We start from the raw sequence: 26,855 nt of genomic DNA on the forward strand, positions 1-26,855 counted from the left end.
CTACGCAATGTAAGAGTTGCGCTTTAACAGTAAATACAGAACAGTCACATAGTGACAATACGATTTGTAATTATGCAGGAACATGCAGCACCTGGCACAACCCAGCTGTCCAATTGTCGGCTCCTACATGCGAAATCGAGCCGTCAGTTATTCAGAATGAGAGGTCTGAGAGACCCGCACACACTGCGTATTAATGTGCTTGTTCATAATCACTTAGGCATAAATTATACTGAACATTTCTGTACTAATTGATAGGACAGCTGTTGAAAAATTCCATCACTAATTTTGTGGACTAACGGAAAATTTTGTGCACTTTATAATTTTCTTGTATGCAACGAGAATGTTTTTGAAATACGTGTGTGTAGTTTACTTTGACGGTATTTTAAAATGTTATTCGTTGATATGGAAATCACTGAACATATTCCCTGTTCAATTTATACTATCTCTCCCTCTATATACAAAGTGGAAGTGAAATAACCTTGCAGATTGAAAGGGACGATAGTGTACACGTAAATGAATAGAAAACCTATATCAAGTTTTGTGATTAAATGCACGATTAATTAGAAAATTAAGTTTGAAGTTTCAGCAGTCCGGCAACATCGCCGCTAACACATTCTGTTCGTGATACAGATGTAAGAGTTCAACGAAATCGGTGTGCTGCTCTCTGCCGCGACGTTGTAACTTTTCGCATCGTGCAGTGGCTTCAAATTAGAGGTTTTAAAAATTAAATTTACACGAAAACCTCCACGCTCTTGAAATAAGGCAGAGGGATAAATTATTTTTTATTAGATTTCCTATTGATATGGACAAAAAATCTCGATCTTACTCGCAATAGATACTGAATAAGAGGTTGTTAAACATTTGGGGGAAAAAAAAAAATGAAACTTTTCTGGAAAAAAAAAAAACTATGAACTTTCCACCAATGACATATTTTTTTTGTTATCCTACACCATGAGCTATTCCCTCTGAAAATCTGCAAGGCTATTTTACTTCCACTCTATATACGTATATATACAGGTATCCCATTTATCTTGTGCCCCTATTATAACTTTTTTGTTTGGATAGGTATTGGAATTTTTGTTTTTAAGAGTTATGTTAGAACGAGGGGCTAACATGAGTGTAGAGAGCCTACTATGAGATGGAAATAGCAGTTTGAAAATGGAGACGGAGCGGATAAGCAATTTTAAACCTTGAAGAAGGAAAAGAAGAAGAAATTGATGATACAGTAGTAATAGAAAAACGAGTAGGAGATGAAGATGGTGGTGGTGGTGGTGGTGGCGGTAAATTTTCTCTACTGCGATTACTGAATCATATTGTTCCGCAAGAGAAAGATCCGATTGATTACTCGCTTACTCAATATAGATTTTAACACAGATGACCTGTGCCAAAGGAATTGGGAGTACTAGGTGGAAACTTATTAAAAAGGCAGTTTAGTAATCAACGGCTAAGGTCAATATTGTTATTTGATAATTTAAATTCTCTCCTGGGCTCTTTGTATTGCATATACGCATAAAGTACGATGTGGCAATGTTGTACGCTGCCTTGCTCTCTTTATCTGTCTCTCTCTACGTAAACGGTACTGTATACCATGGATATGTTATGCATTTATTTATAGAAAAAGATTTATCTTTATTTTTATTTTATTTTTCAGGAAGCATTTCCTTACTATGCGTTTATTTTTTAGTGTGCTGACATTTTTAGGTCCAAAATAACTCGCTCATCCTTAAGCCATTCTCACGTGTCATGGTACCGCTTCGGCAGAGAACCGGTTACACGTGCATGAAATATGCACGCCGTTTCAATTTTGCACAGTGCATACACGCATTGCAGGAATTTTCCTATCACTGATCCAAACGTTCGACTAATCTCAGTAAAAATGGCACATTTTTCACTTACATGATGATTTGAAGTAGCAGAAGCAGAATATTTTACTTCCTCCGGTAACACACATTACCAAGACATCGTCAACAAACTTCGATTCTGCTCACGAATCTCACCTCTTTCCATGTTTTGCCTATCTCTGCTAATTCTTTCTCACTGTCTTTTTCCAAATTATTTTTATCTCCCCTTTTTCTTTTTTCTTGTGGATTCCAGTCTAGTGTTCCTTTTTATTTTGAGTTGGCTTTTCTAGAGCAGATACCATCCAGATCCATTTCCGTCCAAAATTTGTTTCATGATCTGGCTTGAAAAATAATGTTCGTGGTGTAGTTAAAAGTTCTTAGTCTGGACGTCATGTAGAAGACCTGAGATCAGTTACAATGATCGGCTTCTAAGATCAGACGACTAAAAACAACGTGCTACTTGAAGAGAAGAATAATTAATGTCATGAGAGTTGAGAATTCGTCTATTGGGAGCAGAAAGCTGTCTTGGATCTCGAGGGCGGACTGATTCTCTTATGTCGCACAACTGACACACCAACGGTGGAGAAGAACCTCGACGAGCTACCTGGTGCGCATCCTAGGAAAACTTCAACCTGTATCCTGGAGTGCTGCTTCGTCATGGGAACGCTAACCATTTCCCATAAATAGGATTGATTTTATACGCACCATTAGCGAAGATCCGAATTCAAATTCCGAGCTGTTTAATTGGGATTTCTAGTAAACAAAGGCGGTATTTTGACCAGGTTTACAGATATACTCATGTGTTTTCCTGTTAGAATCCCTATTTCTCCATTAGTCACTTTTCTGATGCGATGTATTACATAACTCCACTTCCTATGGTGCAAAATAGGACGAGAGTTACGAAAAAGTGACATGAAGCTTTGGTGCACTACTCTTGAAGTGCGACGCTTGAGTCAGTATTGAATACCGACGTATCAGCTGTTCATAAAAATCTGTCACGAAGACGATAATTACTTTTCAAATAAACATTTGTATACGTACAGCAATTCTGTCCTCCTTGAAATCACTTATATACCGTACTCAAATAAGAAGATACATTCTCGTTTCCTGAATTCACACAAAAGTAGGCCTAATACGTTTTTCTTTAGAACAAGAAAAAAAAAGATACTATAATTACGAATATATATATATATATATATATATATATATATATATATATATATATATATATACATGATGAATGTTAAATAGATCAATGGTTTGTAATGAGCTCTGAGCATATTCATTCTTATTTGATCTTGCTTCTGCAGAAAATCACTTATGCGTGTAGTAACTGAGAACTACAACAAGCGACCAGAACGGTAGGCTAATAAGAGAGGTTATTTTACTATTACTAAATTCTATAATTACAATAATTAAATTCTCTCATAAATAAGCATTTCGTTCATTTACGAATCAGGTCGTTTCAATTTTCAGTTTATCCTATGTAGCAAATCACAATCACGAGAAACGCGAGTATCGTTTTTACACATGATAAATTCTATTTGAACTCTTAGGGGTTTGAAGCAAGTCTTCCAGTTTGAAAAGATGAAGTTCTGTCATAGTGAACACAGATTTAATACTAACACTATAACACTGTGTAGTCTAATTTTTAATTTTTGATGTCTGGTGGATACACTTACAGACTATCTAATCTATGTGCAGCTTGAAAAAAAGTGACACAATCATACTTCTTTGTCAGTGTCTCACCTGTGAACTTGCGTGCTTCTGAGTTATTAATAAATAAAAAGGATACGCAATGAAGTAACGTTCCAATTCGCACCGGTTCTCCTTTACTGAGTCGGGCAGAACTAATTTTACACCTCCAAACACATCTGGCAGTGGCTGCAACAAACGCAAATTACATAGTTTTATAACACATGACTCTGACATTAATCTCCTCAGATATATGTACAAAGAATATAAAACTAGCAATGTAAACAAGAAACGGAGCAAAATAATCACAGGAGAAGATGGCATTGGTATCCATAAAAGGAAAGAAACAGTTAAATAAAATTTACGCAGCGAGTGACCTTACAAGCTTCTTGCTGCTCATGCTTTGTGTCCAGTGTGTTTGTGTGAAAAAGTTGTTAATGGCATGGACTAACAGTGTTGCCAACTCTCTTAGAGCCCTACGCGCCAGATTGGTATTACAGATCCGCTATATATTCGCCAGATTTAGAAAATTCTATCATGTTACATATACAACTCTTTTTTACTATAATAAATAATAATATAACCTAAATATTCATGTACTGAGATGTCGTTTGACTCGTTCAACAACAAACTGAATCGATTATCACGAATATCATCTTCATTCTTGTACAAAAGAATGGGCACAACACATTTTGAATAACTCCCGAGCATTTTGTCCTTTAAAGCTGAATGTTTTCACTTACTTTACCAGGGAATATTTTTTTCACACTGTACCGTAGTTAAATGATCTATATTCTGAATACTACCGTGTACTGCAATATACAACAAGTAGGCCTACTGACATTCCGCAATTATCGACTTTTCAATGACTGAAGTCTTCACGAAATTTATAATAGCTTGAACTTGTTTGTGTTCCAACTATAATGTTGTCTAATTCAAAAATCAAGAAGATAAAACCTCACGACTCAAGGAAATATGACTGGAAAGAAGTTGAACTGTCTGAGTCAACAGTAGAATGGCACTTATGTGTACAGTTGATGTAGAAAAAGGAAGAGTCCCTCTACAATATTTCATGCAATTTTTATGAAGACATCGTAAAGATGATAGTTAAGTACACAAACTAGTATGCCGCCAAAAGTAGATTGGGTGATTGTTCAGAAGATGAGATGTTAGTGTTTATAGGCATCCTTCTTCTCAGTGGTTACATTATGGTTCCTCGTAGGATGTACTGGCAATCAGAGAAAGACAGTCACAATGAAATCGTGGCAAATGCTATGTCGAGAGATCGATGTGAATTTATCAAATCGAATATGCATGTGTGTGACAATGATAATATAGACAAAGAAGATTGTTTTGCCAAACTTCGCCAATTATTGTGCATGCTGAATGATAGATTCAAACAATTTGCACCACATAAACAGTGTCATTCGGTCGACGAATCAATGATGCCCTATTATGGAAGGCATGGGTGCAAACAACTTATAAAAGGAAAACCGATCCGTTTCGGTTATAAGTTTTGGTGTGGCGGTGTGTGAAATTGTATGATTTAAAGGAAAGAGGGATTGAAGCGACAGGAACAATCAGAGGTAAAAGAGTTGGAAAAGAATGTCCCTTGACCTCTGTAGAGACAATGAAAAAAGAAAAACAGGGGGACACATGAAGTTTGTACTGACAAAGAAGCAGGAATTTCCATTGTCCGATGGAATAACAACAACGGCGTAACAGAGGCAACAAACTATGATCATGTTCATCCACTACGAGCCGTAGAAAGGTTTTCCAGAGAAAAGAAGAAAAGAATTAGAGTGCCCCAACCCAAACTTTTGTATTCCTACAATGTCCATATGGGGGGCATCGACCGGGCCGACCAGAACATATCTCTTTTGTAGAACTTCTATAAGGGATAAAAAGTGCTCACCTAATAGACACTGCAGAACAAAATGCATGGCACTTTATAAACGCAATGAAGAGACTATTGATCACTTGTCATTCCGTCGCCCTGTTGACACTGAGTAACAAAAGAATTGTTAGTAGTAAAGGACGGCCAAGTAAGACAGCAAAACAAGACACACGTTATGATTGGAAGCATTATTATGTTGCTGAATTGCTTGTAGACGAAAAGACTAAAACGAAGAAACAGCTGAAGTGTAGAAATTGCCAGATAAAGACAACGACATTGTGTCTAAAGTGTGATACGCCACTGCATGTAGCTTGTTTTCTATTATATCACACATGAACTGAAGATTTGTTTTAAATATATACTCATTTTTGTGATATAAATTGTCAATTTTCTGAGAAAAAAATAAATGCTCATAATTCAATGAAAATAAGTTTTATTTTGCTGAAGTCCTTCTGGAAGGTCGCCCATTTCTGTTAAGACTAAGTATGCCACTGAATAAAAATTGCTCTTATTTTGTTCTAAGTGCCTATATTATAGATTATTGCAGAAAATTTATAATATTTTTGAAATAAAAAATGCGCAACATCTGGGTTTTAAGCAACGGGACATGAAGAAAAAAAAATTCTCTTGATACTGTGGTTTAGGCATTGTTGTGTATATCAATTCTCGATGCCCGTGCGTCCTACTTTAAACGGTTCAAACCTACCCGCGCAAATGAGAGTCGCTGCTTTCTCTCTCTCAGAAAGCAGGTTGGCTCGTTTTTTTTTCCCTCTTGTGAGGGAGAAAGCAAAGATCGCGCGGCGACGAGTCACGTTGGCAATAGAAATACCCCCAGGCACTGTGACGTCAAAGGCGTCCTCAACCACCATTGTTCCGAGGGGTATAAATATAACGCATCTCCGCGACTTCAGTCCCTTGTCTTAACTGGGCTAAACAAAATCCCTCCATAACATTATCTACTTTTGTTGATCGATGGAAATCTAATAGAGCCAATTGGCTAGTATATATCCATCGATTCATAGAGTCATTCAACCTAAGAGCCAACTGGCTAGTCTCTGATATTGAGACAACTCATCCTGCCTAAGGTTTTTCCGTGGTTTTCCTAAGGCGCTAAGACAAATGTCGGGATGAGCCCTAAAAGAAATGGGCCACGGACCTGCACTCATATCCCCATGAATCTCCCTAATTAACAATTACATCTCTCCCCCCTCTTCGCAATTGAGCCATCATATAGCCAAATGGCTGGTCTCGAAATTGAGACAAATCAACAAGGCTCACGACCTCCTACATAATAGCCAAATTGGCTAGTCTCTTATATGAGACAACTCATCCTGCCTAAGGTATTCCGTGGTTTTCCTCAGGCGTAAGACAAATGTCGGGATGAGCCCTATAAGAAATGGGCCACGGACCTATATGCCCTTCCCCATATATATTCCACCTTTATTATAAATTATGTATGCCCTAGTTCAGATAATATTAATAGTCTATTAAACATACGAGGTCACTCAATAAGTCGCAAATTGAAAGGACAGGGACCTCTTAAATTGCAGCTTAGATTTCACGGCGCTTCTTCCGACGGCCTTCACCTGCTTTGTCATCGAACAACAGATGACGGCGTCTTGCCATCCTAACGGCAAACACCAGCCAACTCCTCCTCGCCCCGTTCCGTGATCAATTGATCAATCTCAGCCCCCCTCGCGTATGTGGTACCTAAGAGGTTACGTCCAATTTCGGCTTCCCCTTCAAAATTTCTAGAGCTCCTTCAGGGGAGCAGCGTAACCCGGAGTGAGACTAGTGGCCAACAGGCTTGGAGCTCACATATTTAGTTTTGTACAGCCCCCAACCCCTTGCAAGGACGCGTTTTGCGTACCTTTTAAATTTTCCTCCCAATTCTCCTTCGATTTTTCGATTTTTTTCGACTTCAGTCACTGGTTGTCTAGATGGCAAAGAGGTCGCTCTAACGCGTCCTCCGTCACTAGCAGCAGTCTTCCAACCAGGCCTACGCTATGGTTGTCTTTTGTTCGGACGTGCCTACACACGGCCACCACTCCGGGAACAGGAAGCCAAGTTGCGCCCCTGTCTCCTGTATTCTTTCCTACACCAGCCGAATCTTCCTCACTTCTTACGTATACTAAACTTATTTTATTCTAGTCTCGCTACAAACCTCATCACCACCTCCAACCCGCACACTTCTCTCCCCTGATCACCCTTATCTCTCACCATCCTGACTTCGACTCCCAGCTCTTATCCCGGCTTGTTCGAATAAACACAACCATCTCCTCAGCCCCCCTCTAGAGTCGGTAAGTCGCGAGTGCGCTCTGTTGATACGTCGATGATAGAGGTCACCCTTCCCCGCTCCTGAAGTCGGTAAGTCGCACAGTACGCTGTGTTGATCCTCCGATGCCAGGAGCTTGTTCTCGAAGTCGGTAAGTCGCACAGCACGCTGTGTTGATCCTTCGAACTAGAGAACTAACCTTCTACCTCATTCCATCTCTCTCGTTATCCTGCCCCCCCCACAACACACCTGAGAGCAAGCCGATTTTCCCCAGGCACTCCCGTTACCCCTACCTTCCTCTCACTCAAGTCGCACTTTACTATCACCCATCATAACTCTCCCCGCATCGAAGCCTCAGGACGAATTTCTAAACCATCAATTTCTATCACGACTCCCCCGTTACCCCTACCACAGAACTAGGAGGGAACCATAGTTACACTTTCACTGTTATTTCTGTAATAAACAATGTTACTTTAAAAACAGTCTTTCCTTTAAACTTCACCACAGTTTCGTATCACCCCACCCACAAACCACAGCCATCTTGTCACGTCACTCCCGTTTCCCCTCCCCACCTCGACAACACGTCGGAGAGCGAAACGACCAGGAGTCCGGCGTACGACAGCATCTATAAATAAAATAAATGTAAGCCTATTAGTTTACTGTAATTATTGTGATAAAGGGAACATTTTAGATGTAGACTATAGGAATTTACTTGCTGTACGTATCAAAGACGAAATTCTTTATACGTGCACAGTACAAATACAATACATCCATCTCAATAATAAAATTTATTACTGCCTTAGTGAACACTGTTAAAGAAGAACGTTTGAAACATTTCAAAGATCAATATTCGATTTATTCATTTAATAATCCTAATAGGCTAGCGAAAACTACACCACTGATTTTTGGTTTGATCATTAACGCTTCTAATTGACTGGCGAAAATATACTGCTCTACAGTGTACACGCACAAGTGTGGAAACGTTAAACCTAAAACGATTCTAACCAAATATTACTCATATAAAGCTAATATAAATTAATTATCTCAAAGAATGGCCCCAGACGATCGTGCTCCCAACAAAATATGTCCCTATATTCCAAAGAACGAGGATGAAGATAAAGGTGATACATAGATGTACACACGGGTAGATGAATCAATGGGTGGTCGGACAGACAGACAGACAGAGAAGACAGACATAGATAGATAGATAGATAGATAGATAGATAGATAGATAGATAGATAGATAGATAGATAGATAGATAGATAGATAGATAGATAGATAGATAGATAGATAGATAGATAGATAGATAGATAGATAGATAGATAGATAGAGATACCAAATGGGACAGAGCTAATCAATGAAAGTCAATGGATGCCAGTGTTAGATGAATGCACAGAGGTAGGTTTGCATTACTCAATGTTATAATGTGAACGCTCTTCTCAAATGACTTTGGATATCAGACGAGAGCTTTGCCTTTTTAGCATTACGGAACTCGTGTACAATGACACGCTAATAAACTGTGTGTGTTTTATCCGCCTCACGGCACGTAATGCAGTGTCGGCGGCCAACGCAAATACAGATAAGCGCCTCATCAGTTTCGAATGAAAGCCACTCGGCTATTTCAACATACACAGGGGGCAAACAAGCGACAAATTCCCCCCTTGTGAGCACTTTTTAAAATTAAAACCATATCTGTGTCCACTGTCCAGGGTCTCGATTCGCAGGTCTGGATTACTCATTAAAATAAAACCCATTAACTTCCCACAGTATAATATTAAAGAGAATTACACCCCATTAGACGACACAAAATTGAAGAAAACTACAGTTTATTACACAAAATTAGGCAGTAATTTAGTAAATAAATGGCAAAGTCAAGAATGATGAACTTGAAAACAGAATTACGACGACGTAATGTTCATGATAATGATTCAATAACTACGAAAGGGAACCAAAACAAAGGAACAAAATTTGTATCATTATGAGATTGTTCCCTTTGGCAAAATACCTGAATGCACGAAACAGTGTATGAATGGGAAGGGTCGAATGGACTTTTCCATTGCTAGTTAAATATAGGGATCATATTCAGTTTCATGTAAAATGGAGAGAAAGGAGAATTATGATAGAGGCATTCAAAGTCAAACGGATTTAATCATTTGTAACGACCAGAAAGGTAAAATACACCTCCTTCCCCTTTTCGTCTGAAGAGAAACGTTGATTCATGCTTAATGTCCTAATCTTTATTGCTAGATGTGATGTTCAATCTAGATGACTCTTATATACAGTGATTACTCTCATTCTAAAATGGTAATGCAACGTCTCTCTCAACATGCAGTCCACAGCTTTGATGCAGCGATCAGGGCGCGCCTAATAGATTCCCACGTGGGCCAAGTTGTCTGACCGAGGTATTTCTTCCATGAGTTTTTCCTCAATCCATTTAAGGGCAAATGTCAAGCAATTTATAGACGAGCAATCGGAGTAGCTCAGGCGGTCTGCTCTTCAGAAGCTTGGGCATGAGTTCGATTCCCGCTTCGGTTCATTACTTAGTTGGTTTTATTTTCTGTGGTATTCCCTAACCAGGAGATCAACCGTGAAAGGAATGTGCTTACTATTGCGTCATCTATTGGAGCGACGTAGATAGATAATATTATCGTTATAACGTCAGTTTAAAAACCATGCGCTCTCCTGCATATGTTATTTCCTGTATGGAGAGATTAAAAGACCAGGAGATTAACACTGATCTAATTTTGTAACAAGGGTAGTATAAACATGTGTGTATCAATGTTATTGTTTGTGCTGTGAGAGCGAGCCAATAGAGTTACGAGTACCCACGTGTGTGACCTTATGACATCTTATGACATCAACATTCATTCACAGCATTACTCCGCTTCGTCTCATCCGGCAGAGACTTTCTCGTGGTTGGAGCACAGTAGTAGGGGCACAATACCTCGCCTCATTGTCACTTTCTGCAAGAAGTTCCAGTTGAACAACGACTTCATTCGTGATGTTTCCCTTACTGCTATCAGAGGATCACTTACAATTTTAAAATACCGCCTGTACTTTGTTTCCTAAAGAGGAAGAACTTTTGTTTGAACGTCTAATCCGTTTGTTTATTATGTTTAGGTATGTTATATGTATGCTCTTATCCTTCCTGTACTTAATTTCCCTTTCTTGTTCGTTCCCCACATTTCTCCTTTGTGGTCTGTTTTTGTTTTCACTCTGTGTGTTATACTTTGTCCAATGAGGCAGTCCCGTTATTGGGAAAGCTGAAAGAGTGTTTTTCTTACAGCGTTGTTAACCCTTAAATTGGCAAAACTCCATTTCTCACACTAGTTTATTAAACCGTGTCGGACTGTAAAGAAAACAACACTACCACAATGTCCATATTTTATATGTTGTACAATACACTGTGTCCGGGACAAAATTTACCAACAAGAAAGTTTAATAACTCGCGTAATAATGGAGATAGGAAAATGAAATTTGCGGCAAATGAAAAAGGGACATTTTAAGTTTTATGTGTGATGTTGGCAACATTTGGTCATTGTTGTTGACATAGCTGTAATTAAAATGGCGTTCACAGTGCAACTAAAAGTTCAATGCTGCTATTGGCTTGCCGAATTCAAGTATCCGAAGATAGTGGAGAGAAGATTTAGACAACAGTGGCCTGAGAAGCAACCACCAGATAGGCACACAATAACAACTTGGATTGGTCGAGGTGGACCTACAGCATGGCCTCCCAGATCCCCAGACCTAACCCCACTGGACTTCTTTTTTTGGGGATACATAAAAGACATTGTGTACAAGACTGTAGTGGCAGATTTGGAGGATCTGCGTCGGAGAATTGTCGCTGCTTGTGCAACTGTCACTCCAGAGATGTTACGAAACACATGGCAAGAACTTGAATATCGCCTGGACATCTGTCGTGCTACAAGAGGTGCACACATAGAAGTTTATTAGTGGTCATTCGAAACTTTGGAAGTCCCTTTGTCAATTCCCGCAAACAGCATTTTGATCCATCAATTATTTGGTGAGTTATTAAACTTTCTTATTGGTAAATTTTGTCCCGGACACTCTGTATTATAGTATTGTGAAATTTTAATTTTCCTACGAGCCGGCACACTGAAGATCATGGCTTCATTAAAGATCGGACTCCTCTCTCCTTTCTTCGTGGAAGTTTTCTTCTTGTGAACTTTCTTCCCGTGCTGAAGCAGGTACACATTAAATGAGAAAGATCTCATCCATCGAAATAGAGTTAGGAAATGATCCCAGGATGGAGATAGCATTCTCTCGCTGAACCGCTAGTCCAATGCGTTGACGAAGGAAATTGATACATCTAGGATCGCCGGTACGGGACAGTAGGCGTGTACCAATTTGGGTCAGTAGATCTTTAGCGACTCTACACCATGGACCAAAGGTCTCAACTGCAAAAGCGACGAAGATGTAATTTAATATTAAATGTTCATATATACGTCGTTTAGCATGAAAAGCGGATTCAGCAGCAGATCCAGCGGATTCAGCAGCAGATCCAGCACAATTGACAGAAGATTTTAAATGGGAAAGGACTAATGTATCTACACATGTAAAATCCCAGATGAGTGATTTACCTTTGGACCAAGGAAATAATGTCAAGCCGTCAGGTCGTTTACCATTCAACCGTCTAATACCAGATGGCTCAAGAAGAGTTGGAATGTCACAGGAGGTTAAAGATCTACTAATGATGTTATTAATAGCAGAATGCCTAGGAATGCGACCTTTACTTCTGGCACAGCTTAAGGCATGATGTCCAAAAGAATCCACAGTCTGTCCGCATATACATTGGTGTACAAATTTTGCAGCCCAGACGCAATGCAATAGCGATTCGGAAAGATTTACCGTCCATCAAGGTACCAACATAGGAGGAAGGTAGAGCATGAAGCCAATATCCAGATTCCTTCTCTTGGAGAGGTTTAATACGAGCGATGTCCTTGTCAGATGTGAAAGGGAATCAAGTAGACAGTCTACTTTAAGTCAAGCAATAACACTTCGTCGATGTAACATCACTGAAGATGGAGAAGCATTCTCCGAAACATGTCTGAATAACATCTTCAATAAACTTATAAGTGTTCATACAACTGTGACATATCTGCTTTAATTATTTTATCGACTTCATGAACACTATATTACTGACCAAATATGTGTATTTTATCATTATATGAGTATATCTGTTAGAATCGTTTCAGGTTTAATTTCACTATATGGAAGAACAAAAACAAATAAAAAATGTTAAAAAGAATATTCTAAAAATAATTCATAATTAAAATTATTCAAATAAATATATAACATTAACAAGTTAAAAACTAGGTATAAATAAAGTTACATGCACATACACTTTCAAATGGAAACATCAGCGTGGAATGATAATTGGCATGTTTAAAGTCACAAATCACAGAAAAAATTGAAGAGCATGACGCTATTGTAAAGAAAGTCTGCGGCAGAAAATATCTTGTACTGATGGTGGCTGTCATTTAATGATTTTCCTCTTGGAGAAGGATGAACAATTACTATACATTTCTAAAGTGGGAGCACCTGCAAGGTGGGAATTATCTACAATGACAATGTGACAGAAAAGGATGATCACTGGCTTTAATTTTAAGTAGCCGGTAAATCTTTCTGTGCCTTTTCATTCTGAGATAGAATTTTATGCCACGTGCCGTAAATCTAAGTCACGTGTTCCTGTGGCTTAAGTGCAAGCTCTCGGTCTTCCACCAGACGCCCCGAGCTCGATCCCAGACCAGGTCGTGATGGAATTTGTGGTCAACAAAGAAAACGTTGAAGAGGATCTTTCTCGGGATACTCCCATATCCCTCTATCGTTCCACCAACAATTACCACTTCCCCCTCATTTCATTTACCATCTGCAACAGTAAAATAGGTTTGGGTGTAGTCTGGGAGTAGTACGGGTTTTCGATGCTGATATAGGAAAGGTTTGGGACTCCGGGCTCCTGGGGTTTATCAGGCTGCTCGTCCGCGAAAGGTGACCTGGCTCTATGAGAGGCTGAGGCAGGGTGACCCACTGCAGGTCTCAAATCGTATGGTGGGATTCAATATATACCCTATCTTCTTATTGCGGTCAATAGCAATTCTGTCTACTCGTCTATGACTCCCAGTGGAAGCGACGGAGTGGACTTTTTCATAAACCTCTAGGTTGCTGTTGTTGGTCTTGATGGCAGATGATATTTTCTCCTTATCAAATGATGCCTGCTGTGTTGGACGAGCTATCCATAGCGGAAAAAGTCAAGGACATGAGGTAGGATTTCGCGCTCGTCACAAATGTCTGCAACAGAAGTTATCCTGACTCCGTCCATGAAGAGCTCTTACAAGAGCAGTTTAATAGCGTCAAGCCATTCAGTGCTCGAGAGTTCCATTCTGGATTCCATCCATGATTTAGCAGGTTGGTATTGTTACTAGAGTATTACTCCTTTGCCATTTGTTTGTAATTGACACTATTTATGATATGCAAGTACTCTGGGTTTTCCTCTCATGTCCCAGCGCTTTTTATTGATCAGGGAGTCTGAATTTTCTAAACTTAACTCTCTAATGAATATTCTTCGATCTTCTTTGAGGTTTCGAATGCTGGAAATATAAGCATTATCAGACTTCTCTAGAATGTGGCAAGCATTAAAATGTTGTATAAACGCTTCCCACTGAGCTTTATAAAACCCAAAGTCTTTAACCTTTTTTGAATAACACAGCATTGCGTCAGGCATGTTAGCAGACAGTTGGAGAATTTTCTTAAATTAGCTTTTAATGATCTTATCCATCTTAATTAAAAAAACTATTAAGATACCTTCTTTAATAAATAAAGGTCTGGAATGAGCATCATAAGCACAGTCAGTTAATATGCGTAAAGTCTTTTTTGTAAGCCAAGCACTTTAGCAATGCCAATACCATAACTTCATTTCTACACTGTAGCTACAACACATCAGTTGCATCAGATAAGGTATATGATCAATGTTATTTGATGTATACGAGCGCTCGTTTAAATTTTAATTCTAACGTCCACCGACATCACTCAGCGCTCAAGATATTCCGCGAGATGTGCAAAACTGATCCGAAATATCAGTAAAAATTGCGGTTTTAAGTTCTTACAAATCATATTCCCTCAATTCAATATACTTAAAAAAAAAACTGCGTGTTCTAGTCTGTTCTTCCTTAGTCCTAAGAGGGAATTTGAGTCAAGAATACACATTCACAAGCACAACTTTCTCGTCATGTGTACAAATGACAAACATAATCTCTTGTATTATGTTTGTCTGTGGAAAGGAACTGTATTTCTATAAACCTGAATTTCCACTTGAGATCTTCTGTAACATAAATTTTAAGATTGACAGTTCAATACATTATAAATAGGTCTTCAAGAGTACTTAATTCTTTAATAATAAACAGAAGTAAATGAAGTTATCTTACTCAATATTAATCTGTATTCATCAATAGCTGAAAAATCTAGTTACAATAGCTTCGATAAACTAATGAAGAAGATATATCCTTGGTTTTTCTTTTCAATAAAATTATTTAATGCAGGAGTCATTTAGTGGACAAATTACAAGCCATGAAATTTGAAGGAGAAGGTGTTCAATGAAACACCTAATGCCAAATGTCTTCCAAATAAAACTTAGGAAAAATTTAATCTTTCAACCTATGCATAAGTGCAGTGCAAGATAAAATGATGTTTGCGTCCGGTAAATGGAAATGCAAACAATCTCTATAGGCAACGAAAGACCTCAAGGCTCTTACCAGGAGACTCTCAAAGACAGAACAAAAAATTGAGGTATCCAAGGACTGTATGATGTAAACAATTATGAAAAATGGAGCAAGAAAGGAGAGAAGAATAAAATACAAATATAAATATAAAAAAGTGTCAAATATGCTTACTCAGAAATATCAGGTGACAAATTATAAGGCAGAAGATAGGAAGAAAAAGACAGAGAAAGGTTGGTCAGTACCCGACGAAAACAATGAATGCTATATTCACGAATTCTACAGTAATCCGGCCAGAAGCAATGACTTTTTAAAGAGCAATAAAAAACTTAGTATGGTTTCCTTCGAAAGCGATGATGTGTAAGAGATTAGGTTACATAAAATAACTCTACCACTGAATAAAATAGGCTTCAGATAAAATTATTAATGGGATTCCTAGTCTGATTGCTTCCACACGAGATAAATGTTTCTGAAGGATTCTGAGGCTACAATAGCTTCTGGTACTCAAATCATAAAAGCAGAAATTAAACTCTACGAAGTGGTTTAAAGTTGGGAAAGGTGCAGAACTAAGATGAGAGAGGCTTATAAAGAAATAATATAGGCCTATACATAAGGTTTATCTTTAATTTCAAAAGCACAGACCGATTATTTAATCGGCGACGCGAAAGAGGGGAAGTAATATGAATAGTGGGTAGAGCTTCGGAATAGAGATAAGGGCGAGCGGTCAGTAAAGAAATTCAGTACAGCTTAACTGTGTTGAAAACAATGCTCTACCGCACGCGTGACATCCGATCGCTCTGAATACAAGCGACTGACTACCCCGAACACCCTTGGCGTAAATTAATGGACTCGCCTGACCCAGGCGCACATTGTCGGCGACTGTCATGGCTAAATAATCGTACTGTAATCTAAATCTGCTGTATATTTAAAGCAAAACGTTACGAGCTATCGTGAATGGAAGAATACATTTCCAAGTTCATTTCGATGTGGTTAATTTCAGTGCAGACTCAAAATAATTAGAGATATCCACCTCATCTCGCCAAGAAATGATAAAACTCTTGACTTGTTCCACAACTTAAAGTTCAGTGTTAATCTAAGATCTATGGAATACAATGAATGAAATGAAAAATGAAATATGACATGACAGTCCTATTATAACGTAGGTTTAATTCAATAGAAGATATATGTAATTGTAAATAGATGTATCCCTTAGAATGCTCGTTGCGTTATGATGGTGCTTAAACTACTAAATACTTAAGGAACAGGTCGTCTGTCATACACTTTGGCAACATAAAGATATGTTTTTCTAAGAATTATATAGCATATAAACTGTGTGAAAAGCACAAAGCACGTAGTATCCCATATACTGAATAATCGTTTTCCTGAAAATGAAACTTTGGAATAACAAATGACTGAAAATCTTCTTCTATGCTTCACAGCGAACACTGCTATAGAAATCAGAATGCTGACGGAAGCCGGACAATTTTTACGATTATATTGTTGGCTTCGTTATCTCCTTTTGTACTAACCAGTTCGTTAGGATGGTTAAAGGTGCAAAAAATGTGTAGCCCTGACATGTAGTGGGAATCAGTAACATGGCGAAAAAAAAAGCTGCTATGCACGCACATCATATGTGGGATAAATATATGATCTGAATATTTTATAAATAAAACAATGCTGAGATAAGTATTAATATAAACGCAATTAGGACTACGCACTCCCGCTATTACACCTCAGCGGTGCTAATACCATAATAATGAGAGTCTAGCCATGCAGGGCACACGATCCATATTTTGATGACTAATCCTGATTTAGAAAGAACAAAATGCATTGTAGGGTTCTGATAGTCATACATGAGCGTTATTAATGCCTCACCTCGTTCCTCGTTAGTTTTTTTTTTTTTTTTTTTTTGATGACGCAGAATCCATCCATTTCTTTAACGTCATACGTTCTGCACTAGCCATAGCAGCGCTTTCTTTGCATAAACAAACACGCACTTGATGTACGAACTCTATCATGAAAAGCAATTGAATTACTTAAAAACTGCTGATTATTTGTGCCTTGGTTATAATGGGCGATGAAGGATACTCAGATTTTTTTAGATGAGAAATACATACATATCTAAACTAAGTTGCTTAATTTGTAGTACTTGCGCGGCTGGTATAATAATAATAATATTATTATTATTATTATTATTATTATTATTATTACTTACAAATGGCTTTTAAGGAACCCGAAGGTTCATTGCCGCCCTCACATAAGCCCGCCATCGGTCCCTATCCTGTGCAAGATTAATCTAGTCACTAATCACATCCCACCTCCCTCAAATCCATTATCCTCCCATCAACATCTCGGCCTCCCCAAAGGTCTTTTTCCCCCCGGCCTCCCAACTAACACTCTATATGCAATTCTGAATTCGCCCATACGTGCTACATGCCCTGCCCATCTCAAACGTCTGGATTTAATGTTCCTAATTATGTCAGGTGAAGAATACAATGCGTGCAATTCAGTGTTGTGTAACTTTCTCTATTCCTCTGTAACTTTATCCCTCTTAGCCCCAAATATTTTCCTAATAACCTTATTCTCAAACACCCTTAATCTCTGTTCCTCTCTCAAAGTGAGAGTCCAAGTTTCACAACCATACAGAACAACCGGTAATATAACTGTTTTATATGTTCTAACTTTCAGACTTTTTGACAGCAGACTAGATGACAAAAGCTACTCAACCGAATAATAACAGGCATTTCCCGTATTTAATCTGCGTTTAATTTCCTCCCAAGTGTCATTTATATTTGTTACTGTTGCTCTAAGATATTTGAATTTCTAAACCTTTTCGAAGGATAAATCTCCATTCATTTCATTCATTCATTTATTATATTTCATAGACCTTACATGAGCAATATTAATAATAATAATAATAATAATGTTATAAATTTAGTTATACTGTTTAATTACTTGCATTACTAACAATTTAAAATACATTACAAGTTACTCCAGACCTGCATTCATTAACAATATCCCAATGATCTAATCCTAATCTATTTAGTTCGTTGTAATGTTTTTAAAATAAACCAAAGTTCACACTACTATGTTCTACATTCTACACCTAAGACTAGGGTGCCACACTAAAGTAGTATGTATGAGGAAAAGGAGGGCCTCATTCATTCAAAAGGCCGAAGCCGACTCCACACATACGTTGACGAATAATCGTTATTTTTCACGAATATTATTGTAACCGAATGTTTGTGTACAATACTGACATCCAAACATACTCGATATTAGCTATTCGAATACAAACACACTGGAAGGACGTGATAAGGTAAATATTTATGTACGAATCAGATGTCGATTGTGGAGGGTATCGTTGCGTAAATGTCCAACAAAATAAGCTAAGGCTTAAAGGTTAAGCACCTACGTAACAATTCTCAGTGCAATATTTTGTTCCGACGCACAGTGACCTGAAAGTGAAAAATTCTTGTAAAAATTCAAATTTTCTACCATAAATTTAAACGTAATTGTATACGAATTTCGTTTAATACATCATTGGAGTAATTCATGCTTATATTTTTATATCTCTAACGTTTTCACGTTATTTTTAGTATTCGAAACAAGGAACTTATAATTTTTACGATAGAAAAATAAAGTTTCTGAATTCGCCAATCAATTACAATTTTAAATTACAATGTTAATTTACGACTTTTCGGGCTTCGTTTATTACTTTAATCCATAAAGTGTAATTTATTCGGTGACTTTTTTATTTATAAATAGTCCTATAATTTTTATATGTAATGTTTTAAATGTACATAATAATAATAATAATAATAATAATAATAATACTTGGACTCTTACTTTGAGAAAGGAACAGAGATTAAGGGTGTTTGAGAATAAGGTTCTTAGGAAAATATTTGGGGCTAAGAGGGATGAAGTTACAGGATAATGGAGAAAGTTACACAACGCAGAACTGCACGCATTGTATTCTTCACCTGACATAAATAGGAACATTAAATTCAGACGTTTGAGATGGGCACAGCATGTAGCACGTATGGGGAATCCAGAAATGCATATAGAGTGTTAGTTGGGAGGCCGAAGGGAAAAATACCTTTGGGGAGGGTGAGACGTAGATGGGAGGATAATATTAAAATGGGTTTGAGGGACATGGGATATGATGATAGAGAGTGGATTAATCTTGCACAGGATAGGGACCGATGGCGGATTTATGTGAGGGCGGCAATGAACCTTCGGGTTTCTTACAAGCCATTTGTAAGTAATAATAATAATAATAATAATAATAATAATAATAATAATAATCCGAGGTGCAACAGCTCATGAAGGGCCATGACCGTCCAGTCGACTGCTGGCCTCATGTTCACATGCCGAAGCAGAAGTGGACGATCATGCAATCAGAATGGAGATATCGTGTAGTTAGCACGATGATCCTCCCAGCCGTTATAGCTGGCTTTCTTAACCGGATTTCGCTATCTATTGTATCTCCCCAAGTGCATCACGATGCTGGTTGGGCACCAGTCCCATACACTGGCCGAAATTTCATGATAAAATTTCTTCTTCCATGGGGACTCAACCAGCGCGCAATCCGTAACGCGAGTCCTAAGCAGGATGCCTTAGACCACGACGCCACGGCGCGGGATGTATATAGACGTAAGAAAATGTTGAGGATGAGATAGGATCAGATTTTTATACCGAAATATTTCTGAAAATACGATCAGTTCGATCAATAGAGAAACTTTTGCGGACTCTAGCGAATTTGAAGTGTAGATTAATTCATTTGCAGCCCTGTAAGCGCCGGGATAACATCAATCGCCCGTCACTTCCCTTTATCATTCAGTGTTGTTTGTGTTAGATCTATTCCTGAATGGGTCCATTTAGGTCGGAGAGAAGTTATTAATTTGATATAAATTAATTTAATTTTTGTCGAAATGCGTTCCATCATAAGGAATAGTTTCCTTCGTACAAACGTAATCAGAGTTTGTATACAAAACAAATATACTACTTGTAACTACTGTACAAAATTTCACGAAAATCTGTTACATAGGAAAAAAAAACAATTTTCACTAAATGCACTCTTTATGAAAGGTAGTTTACCTTATAGAAACGTAATCAGAGTTTGTATACAAAACAAATATACCATATGCAATTACCGTACAAAGCTTCATGAAACTCTGTTAGATTGAAGAAAAGTTAATTTTGTCCAGCTAGATTTGCGTTTCGGATCACTGTGCGACGGTGGAAGTATTGTTTTGCTTTTAAGCATGATGGGAACGATATGCTGGCTGTCCTAGTAAGAGAATCTAAAACAAAAAAAATGAAATGAAGGTGGACAAAGGCCAGACTAGTAGCAACACTTCGATTTCATACTAGTGGTGGTGACAGCTACGAAAGTTTACATTTTTATTTCGAATTTCTTCACAATTCATATAGATTGTTCCTAAAGTGTGAGAAATGATCGTCCAAGTGTTGAATGACACAATAAAGGCAAGAAAGATAAATAAAAATTATCAGCATATTTAATTACTGAATAAATAGCGTACAAATTCAGAGCTGGTAAACTTATTTATTTACGCTTGTTCAGAAAATTCCAGATGAATTTGCAGAATATTTTTAATCAGACAAAAGTCGAAGAGCGTCGATGAACGTCTGACCGTATCAACGACAATATTTTAAGTTTACAATTCATTTTGAAGGTTCAGATAAGTCAATTCTAATATTACTACTAAAAATGTTGTGATTCAGTCATGCGACTTATTAATTTAATGTAATCTATAATATAGATCATATTACATACATTTGTTGTGAAAGTTTTCGCCTTAAGACCAACATCTTCAGACAAATAAAAATAATTTAGATATCATATTATGAACAAATTGTAATTACATAAATATACTATGTGACATATGCACATAGTGTGCACAAAAGGTTACAGAGTGAATATACATCTTGATATACATAGTTACAAAATGTCACTGTCAAAATTACATGGATTAAAGTATACATAAAAAGGCTAAAAATATGGTGTAGTTAGGTTAAAAGCAATGTTATTTTGTAAATAATTTCAATTTTATGTCTTGCGTTTTATGTTGATGTCAATAATTTCACTGAGTTTGTTGTACATTATAGATTACATTAAATTGGTAAGTCACATGACTGAATCACAACATTTTTGAGTAAAAATATGACAATATTTTATCTTAGGTGCCTCAGATCACGAATCCTTACACAATACGCACACAATATTCTCAATAGGCTACATACCCAGAAAGAGAACGGTCACTGAGCTAAGGTCCTGAGCCCTGAGGAGCCCATCTCTACCTATCGAGCCATTTGGGAAGAAGGAAGGGAAGAAGAGATCTAAACTTGAAAGCCGGCATCACATTATACAAAAGTCTAATTAGGCCAATTATAAGGTATGCCTGCCCATCGTGGGGCATGTGTCGGATAATATTTAAAAAGGATTCAAGTCTTCCAAAATAATATTTTAAGACTGATACAGGGGCTGCCTTATGTAATTCCGGTACGTTCGATTCGCAAAGAAATACAAATTTGGACAGTAAAGGAATTCATATCTGATTCTGCTTTTAGTACATGTATGTATACTCTAAAAGTTATAGCCACGAGAACAATTTAATATCTAGTTTAGGCAATCACAATCCGGGCTTAGAAAAACACAAAATACCAAAATGCGTCCTAAACATGCTAACATGTAACGACAACGTCCCCCATGACGTACTGGAACATGACGAACTCCCGGCGGGGCATCAGTGATGCGATGCTCTTTTAAACTTGATATGACTACTATAAAAACATATATATACGGAGTGTTTAAAAAATACAGGGCATAATTTCAGGTATGTATTTCCCACATGTAGACAATCAAAATAGTTCATTACAACATGTGTCCGGAAATGCTTCATTTTCCGAGTTATGGCCTTCACAACATTGAAATTCACCGGAACGTTTTCCTTTCCGCAGGTCGTTGTCATTACAGAAGATGTTCAAAATGTCCACCTCCTGCTTGAATACAGACCTCACATCGATGTCTCATTGACCTGCGAACACGATCCCAAACTCCAGGAGTATTGCGTATGTCCTCAGAACATGCCACAATTCGATTCCGAAGGGATTCCAAATCAGGCACCGGAGACAATAAACCAATGATTTTAAATGGCCCCACAAGTAGAAATCGAGAGGGTTCAGGTCAAGTGAGCGTGGAGGCCAAGCAATTGGGCCACCTCTACCTATCCATCGATCAGGAAACCTTCGATCCAAGTACCGGCGAACCGTACGAATGAAGTGTGCAGGAGCGCCATCATGCAAGAAGTGAATGTGTTGACGATTGATCAGTGGAGTGTCTTCTAAAACATGAGGTATGGTGTTTTCCAGGAAGTTTGTGTACGCCTGCCCCGTAAGTCTGTTTACAAGTACATGGGGTCCAACTAATCGATCATCAATGATACCAGCCCACATGTTGAGGGAGAACCGCACCTGGTGATGAGATGGAACAGTTGCACGTGGGTTTTCATACGTCCATACATGCTGATTGTGGAAATTTGTTATGCCATCTCGTGTGAACTGTGCTTCATCTGTAAATAATACTAAGGCAGGAAAGTTCGGATTTACACCACACTGCTGCAAGAACCACTGACAGAACCTAACTCGTGCAGGGTAATCTGCTGGTGACAGGGTCTGTACACGTTGCAAATGATAAGGATACAATTGATACTCTTTCAACAGTCTCCAGACAGTCGTATGAGGAACATTGACTTGCAACGCTACCCTTCGTGTGCTGATAGAAGGAGTCATGTTCATAGCCTCCAGAATCTCCTCATGTACTTCTGGAGTTGTAGATCTTGGTCGTCCCCTTCCCAAACCAGGAGAGTTAAATTTTCCATACTCGCACAGACGGTAATGGAGACGTACAAATGTCTTCCGATCTGGACATTGTCGCTGTGGGTACCTCTCCTGGTACAAACGACGAGCCAGCGCAGCATTGCCGTCCGCCTTACCGTACATGAAGTGTATCTCTGCCAGCTCTTGATTTGAATACATGTCGCATAGTCTAACGCCTACACAACACTGAATGTAACCTTCGCCTCGGAATGAACTGTCAGAGTGCCCTCTTAATGTCTCCTTTGACGGCAACGACCTGCGGAAAGAAAAACGTTCCGGTGAATTTCAATGTTGTGAAGGCCATAACTCGGAAATAAAGCATTTCCAGACACATGTTGTAATGAACTATTTTGATTGTCTACATGTGGGAAATACATACCTGAAATTATGCCCCGTATTTTTGAAACACTCTATATATATCAATAATGAATTTTTTTGTTTCAGGATCAACCACCGGTATTCGTTAATGGAGATGAATTATCAAGCGTCAGTATTTATTAATATATCCTAAATGTCAGTAAAATGAATATGTATGTAAACGAATAGCATGTTCAATAAATTAACTCCCTCATAAGGTACCGATATGATGTCTCAGTCACAATTTTGTGAGAGTCATCCCACAAGTCGTCAGTATGACAATTCACCCGCCCATGGCTTTCCGTGGGTTTTCTCGGGCACTAAGACAAATTTCGGGATGAAACCTAAAAGAAACGGGCCACGGACCTGCTCCCTTTTTTCAAAATCTTTCCCTTTGGATTTCTTAGGAGTCTTAAAAATTCGCGTCTTTCGCTTGCTCTTCGGACTCTAAATTCGGGACTTGCCTTCGCCGTCAAACTCTCCTGCCAAACAGCCAAGCCTCCCCAGGCCCTTGCAGTTACCGGTAGTTATTTTGTTTACATTCCGGTTAACAATATAAAAAGGGGACTAATAAAATTATACTGTTGTTTATCAGGGATAACGGCTTCAAAATTGAGTACCTGAAAAATCGAGTGCAATGGTTTTTCAAAATTAAAATGGGGGCATAGGTAAGTACCGTGCCAATCATTAAAATGAACTCCTGTTTAGACAATTGGAAGAAGTAATCCAAGGTGTTGCATACTTCAAGACTCAGAGGTGTCCATTTAATATCTTGCATAAATATAACGCTCAGTGCCTGCTTCTCTCTCTCAATCTCTTAAATTTGAGAGAATACAAACAGTTCTAGCATATCTACAATGCGCGGTATATACAACTTACCGGTATTATAAAGCCTTGGTTTTTCTGAACCGACGCATGCAAGATGCGAGGCCCGCCTCGCACAAACCCGGACTACACGAGATAGTGGTTTCTATAACTGCGAGATGCGAGGTCTGCGTACGTCGCAGTTATAGAAACCACTCATTATCTCTCGTGTAGTTAGGATTTGTGCGAGGCCTCGCACCTCGTATCTCGCATGCGTCGGTTCAGAAAAAGCAAGGCTTTTAAGCGGTCGTAGAGTGCATGTTTATGACATAAGACAGCTCTCTCGCACGGGAGAAAAACGAACAGCCGGTGAATGGCGGCAATTAGACCTGTAGTCCCGTACAAATAATACACCGGTAAGAGGTAATAAGAAAACGTTATATTGATCTTATCTTTTTCCAAAGCACATTATGTTGAAAATGAAGTCCACCTTTCTGGGTAGAATAACCACATCGGAGAATCTTAAAGATATCCAGGCAAGAATACAGATAAGTCCTAGGAAATCTTCATGCAGATTAGCACAAGAATACATGCCACAAAGATCAGCATTAAGAGCAATGACAATGCTGCACTTTTATCCTTATAGAGTGACAGTGGTTAATCGATTACAGGAAGGGGATCCAGCCACTAGTGTCAATTTTTGTAAGTGGATGCTGCAATCTGTTCACGATGGTATTGTTGATTCATCTCAATAATGATGAAGGAAACTTGGTTCCATTTAAGCGGTTATGTTCATTCCAATGGGACATTGAAAATCCTAATTTTGTGTATGGAGTTCCTCTTCATGATCAGAAAGTGTGTGTGTGATATGGCATTACTGTGCGGGGTAATTGCTCCCAACATACTGCGACTTGTTTATATTTTTTGTAGTAATAACTGAAGGGGAAAAACAGTATGTCTGCTTCCAGCAGGATAACAACTACACATACAATCGCTGTACCGTTACCATTGTAATTAGTCTCCTCGGATTGAAATAGTTTGTGATATTTAAATAATTTAGGATTCTCCTTGTTAATATTATTATACTATTGTTATTGTTATTATTATTTTATTAATTATAATTTGTTATTAATTGTATTATTAATTGTCAATTTATTATTAATTATCATTATTGAGTGTAATTACCACTGCCACAGGGTATTTACCCATTTGCAGTGTGAATAAATACATACAATACATACATATATAGTTTGTGATTTTCATCTGTGGGGGAATATAAAACACTAACTTTATGTGAACAATCCACACTCTTGAAGAGCTGCAGAATTAAGTTAGGTGAGTGCTCAGTGAAATTACAAATAGAGAGTTACAGAAGGTGTTTCAGAATTTTATACACTGATGTAATTCTTGCACATCATTTTAAACATGTGATTTGATAAAAGGTAAAATCAACATAACGTTTGTTATTATCTTTTAAAGGTGCATTATTTGTACGGAACTATAGGCCGATTCGTTTTCCTACCGTACGAGAGAGTAAAAGATGTTTGTTTACACTTCCCATTACATTACAGCAGCGATGACCAAAACTCGAACGGCAGTGATTACACGCGAGAGGCAGTCTATTTTGTAAGGAGACGGGGGAGAGGTACAATCAGTGGTGGTTCGTGCACTAACAATTAGTTTTTCATAAACCCGAGAATAAAAATCGCAAGCTTTGCTGTATCAGTAATGTCACTACTGTCATCAAGAGCCAATGAAAAATATACACAAATTTTCTTATTTTTTTTTTTTAATATTCCTCATGAACACAATCAGAAATCTCCTGAATTCTCTTCTGGATATTTAGTCGAGAAATGCGCAGTTTATCAAAATTAATTAACAACTTTCATTGGACAAATTATTTCAGCCACCTTGATCATTACGTTCGCCACTAGATAGCTGACTTCCATTTATTCATGTCATCTCTCTCTTCATGAGGATGATTTATGGCTGATTTCAGTTTTTGGAGTTTAATAGATCGTTTCATTATACACTAGCACGTCATATTAATCAGACTACTGCTACTGCTACTGCTGATAATGTTATCAGTATTATTATTAGTATTATTATTATTATTATTATTATTATTATTATTATTATTATTACTATTATTATTAAATCAATAACTACTAAATAACTGATAACAGTCATCAAAATATAAAAAAAAAACAAAATAAAATGGAGATATAGCGTAGTCTAGTAATTATTTTATCCTTCAAAGGAAGATGTAGGCCTATATATTCAGGCACGTACAGTATATAAGAATTATGGTAACACTTGCTGATAAGTAATAATAATAATAATAATAATA

General features: G+C 37.8%; 1 protein-coding gene across 4 annotated transcripts in view; it reads right to left on the reverse strand.

Moving 5' to 3' along the window:
• The window catches only part of DNAlig3 (DNA ligase 3), a 590,685-nt gene that overhangs the window by 168,220 nt on the left and 395,610 nt on the right, over nucleotides 1-26,855 (reverse strand). For all 4 annotated transcript variants that reach the window (XM_069834626.1, XM_069834625.1, XM_069834628.1 and 1 more), the window contains exon 21: nucleotides 3,637-3,725. In XM_069834626.1, the coding sequence (XP_069690727.1) occupies nucleotides 3,637-3,725 (89 nt within the window). The remainder of the gene's footprint in view (nucleotides 1-3,636; nucleotides 3,726-26,855) is intronic.

This window comes from Periplaneta americana, chromosome 9, assembly GCF_040183065.1.
Source record: "Periplaneta americana isolate PAMFEO1 chromosome 9, P.americana_PAMFEO1_priV1, whole genome shotgun sequence".
Taxonomy (NCBI): Eukaryota; Metazoa; Arthropoda; class Insecta; order Blattodea; family Blattidae; genus Periplaneta; species Periplaneta americana.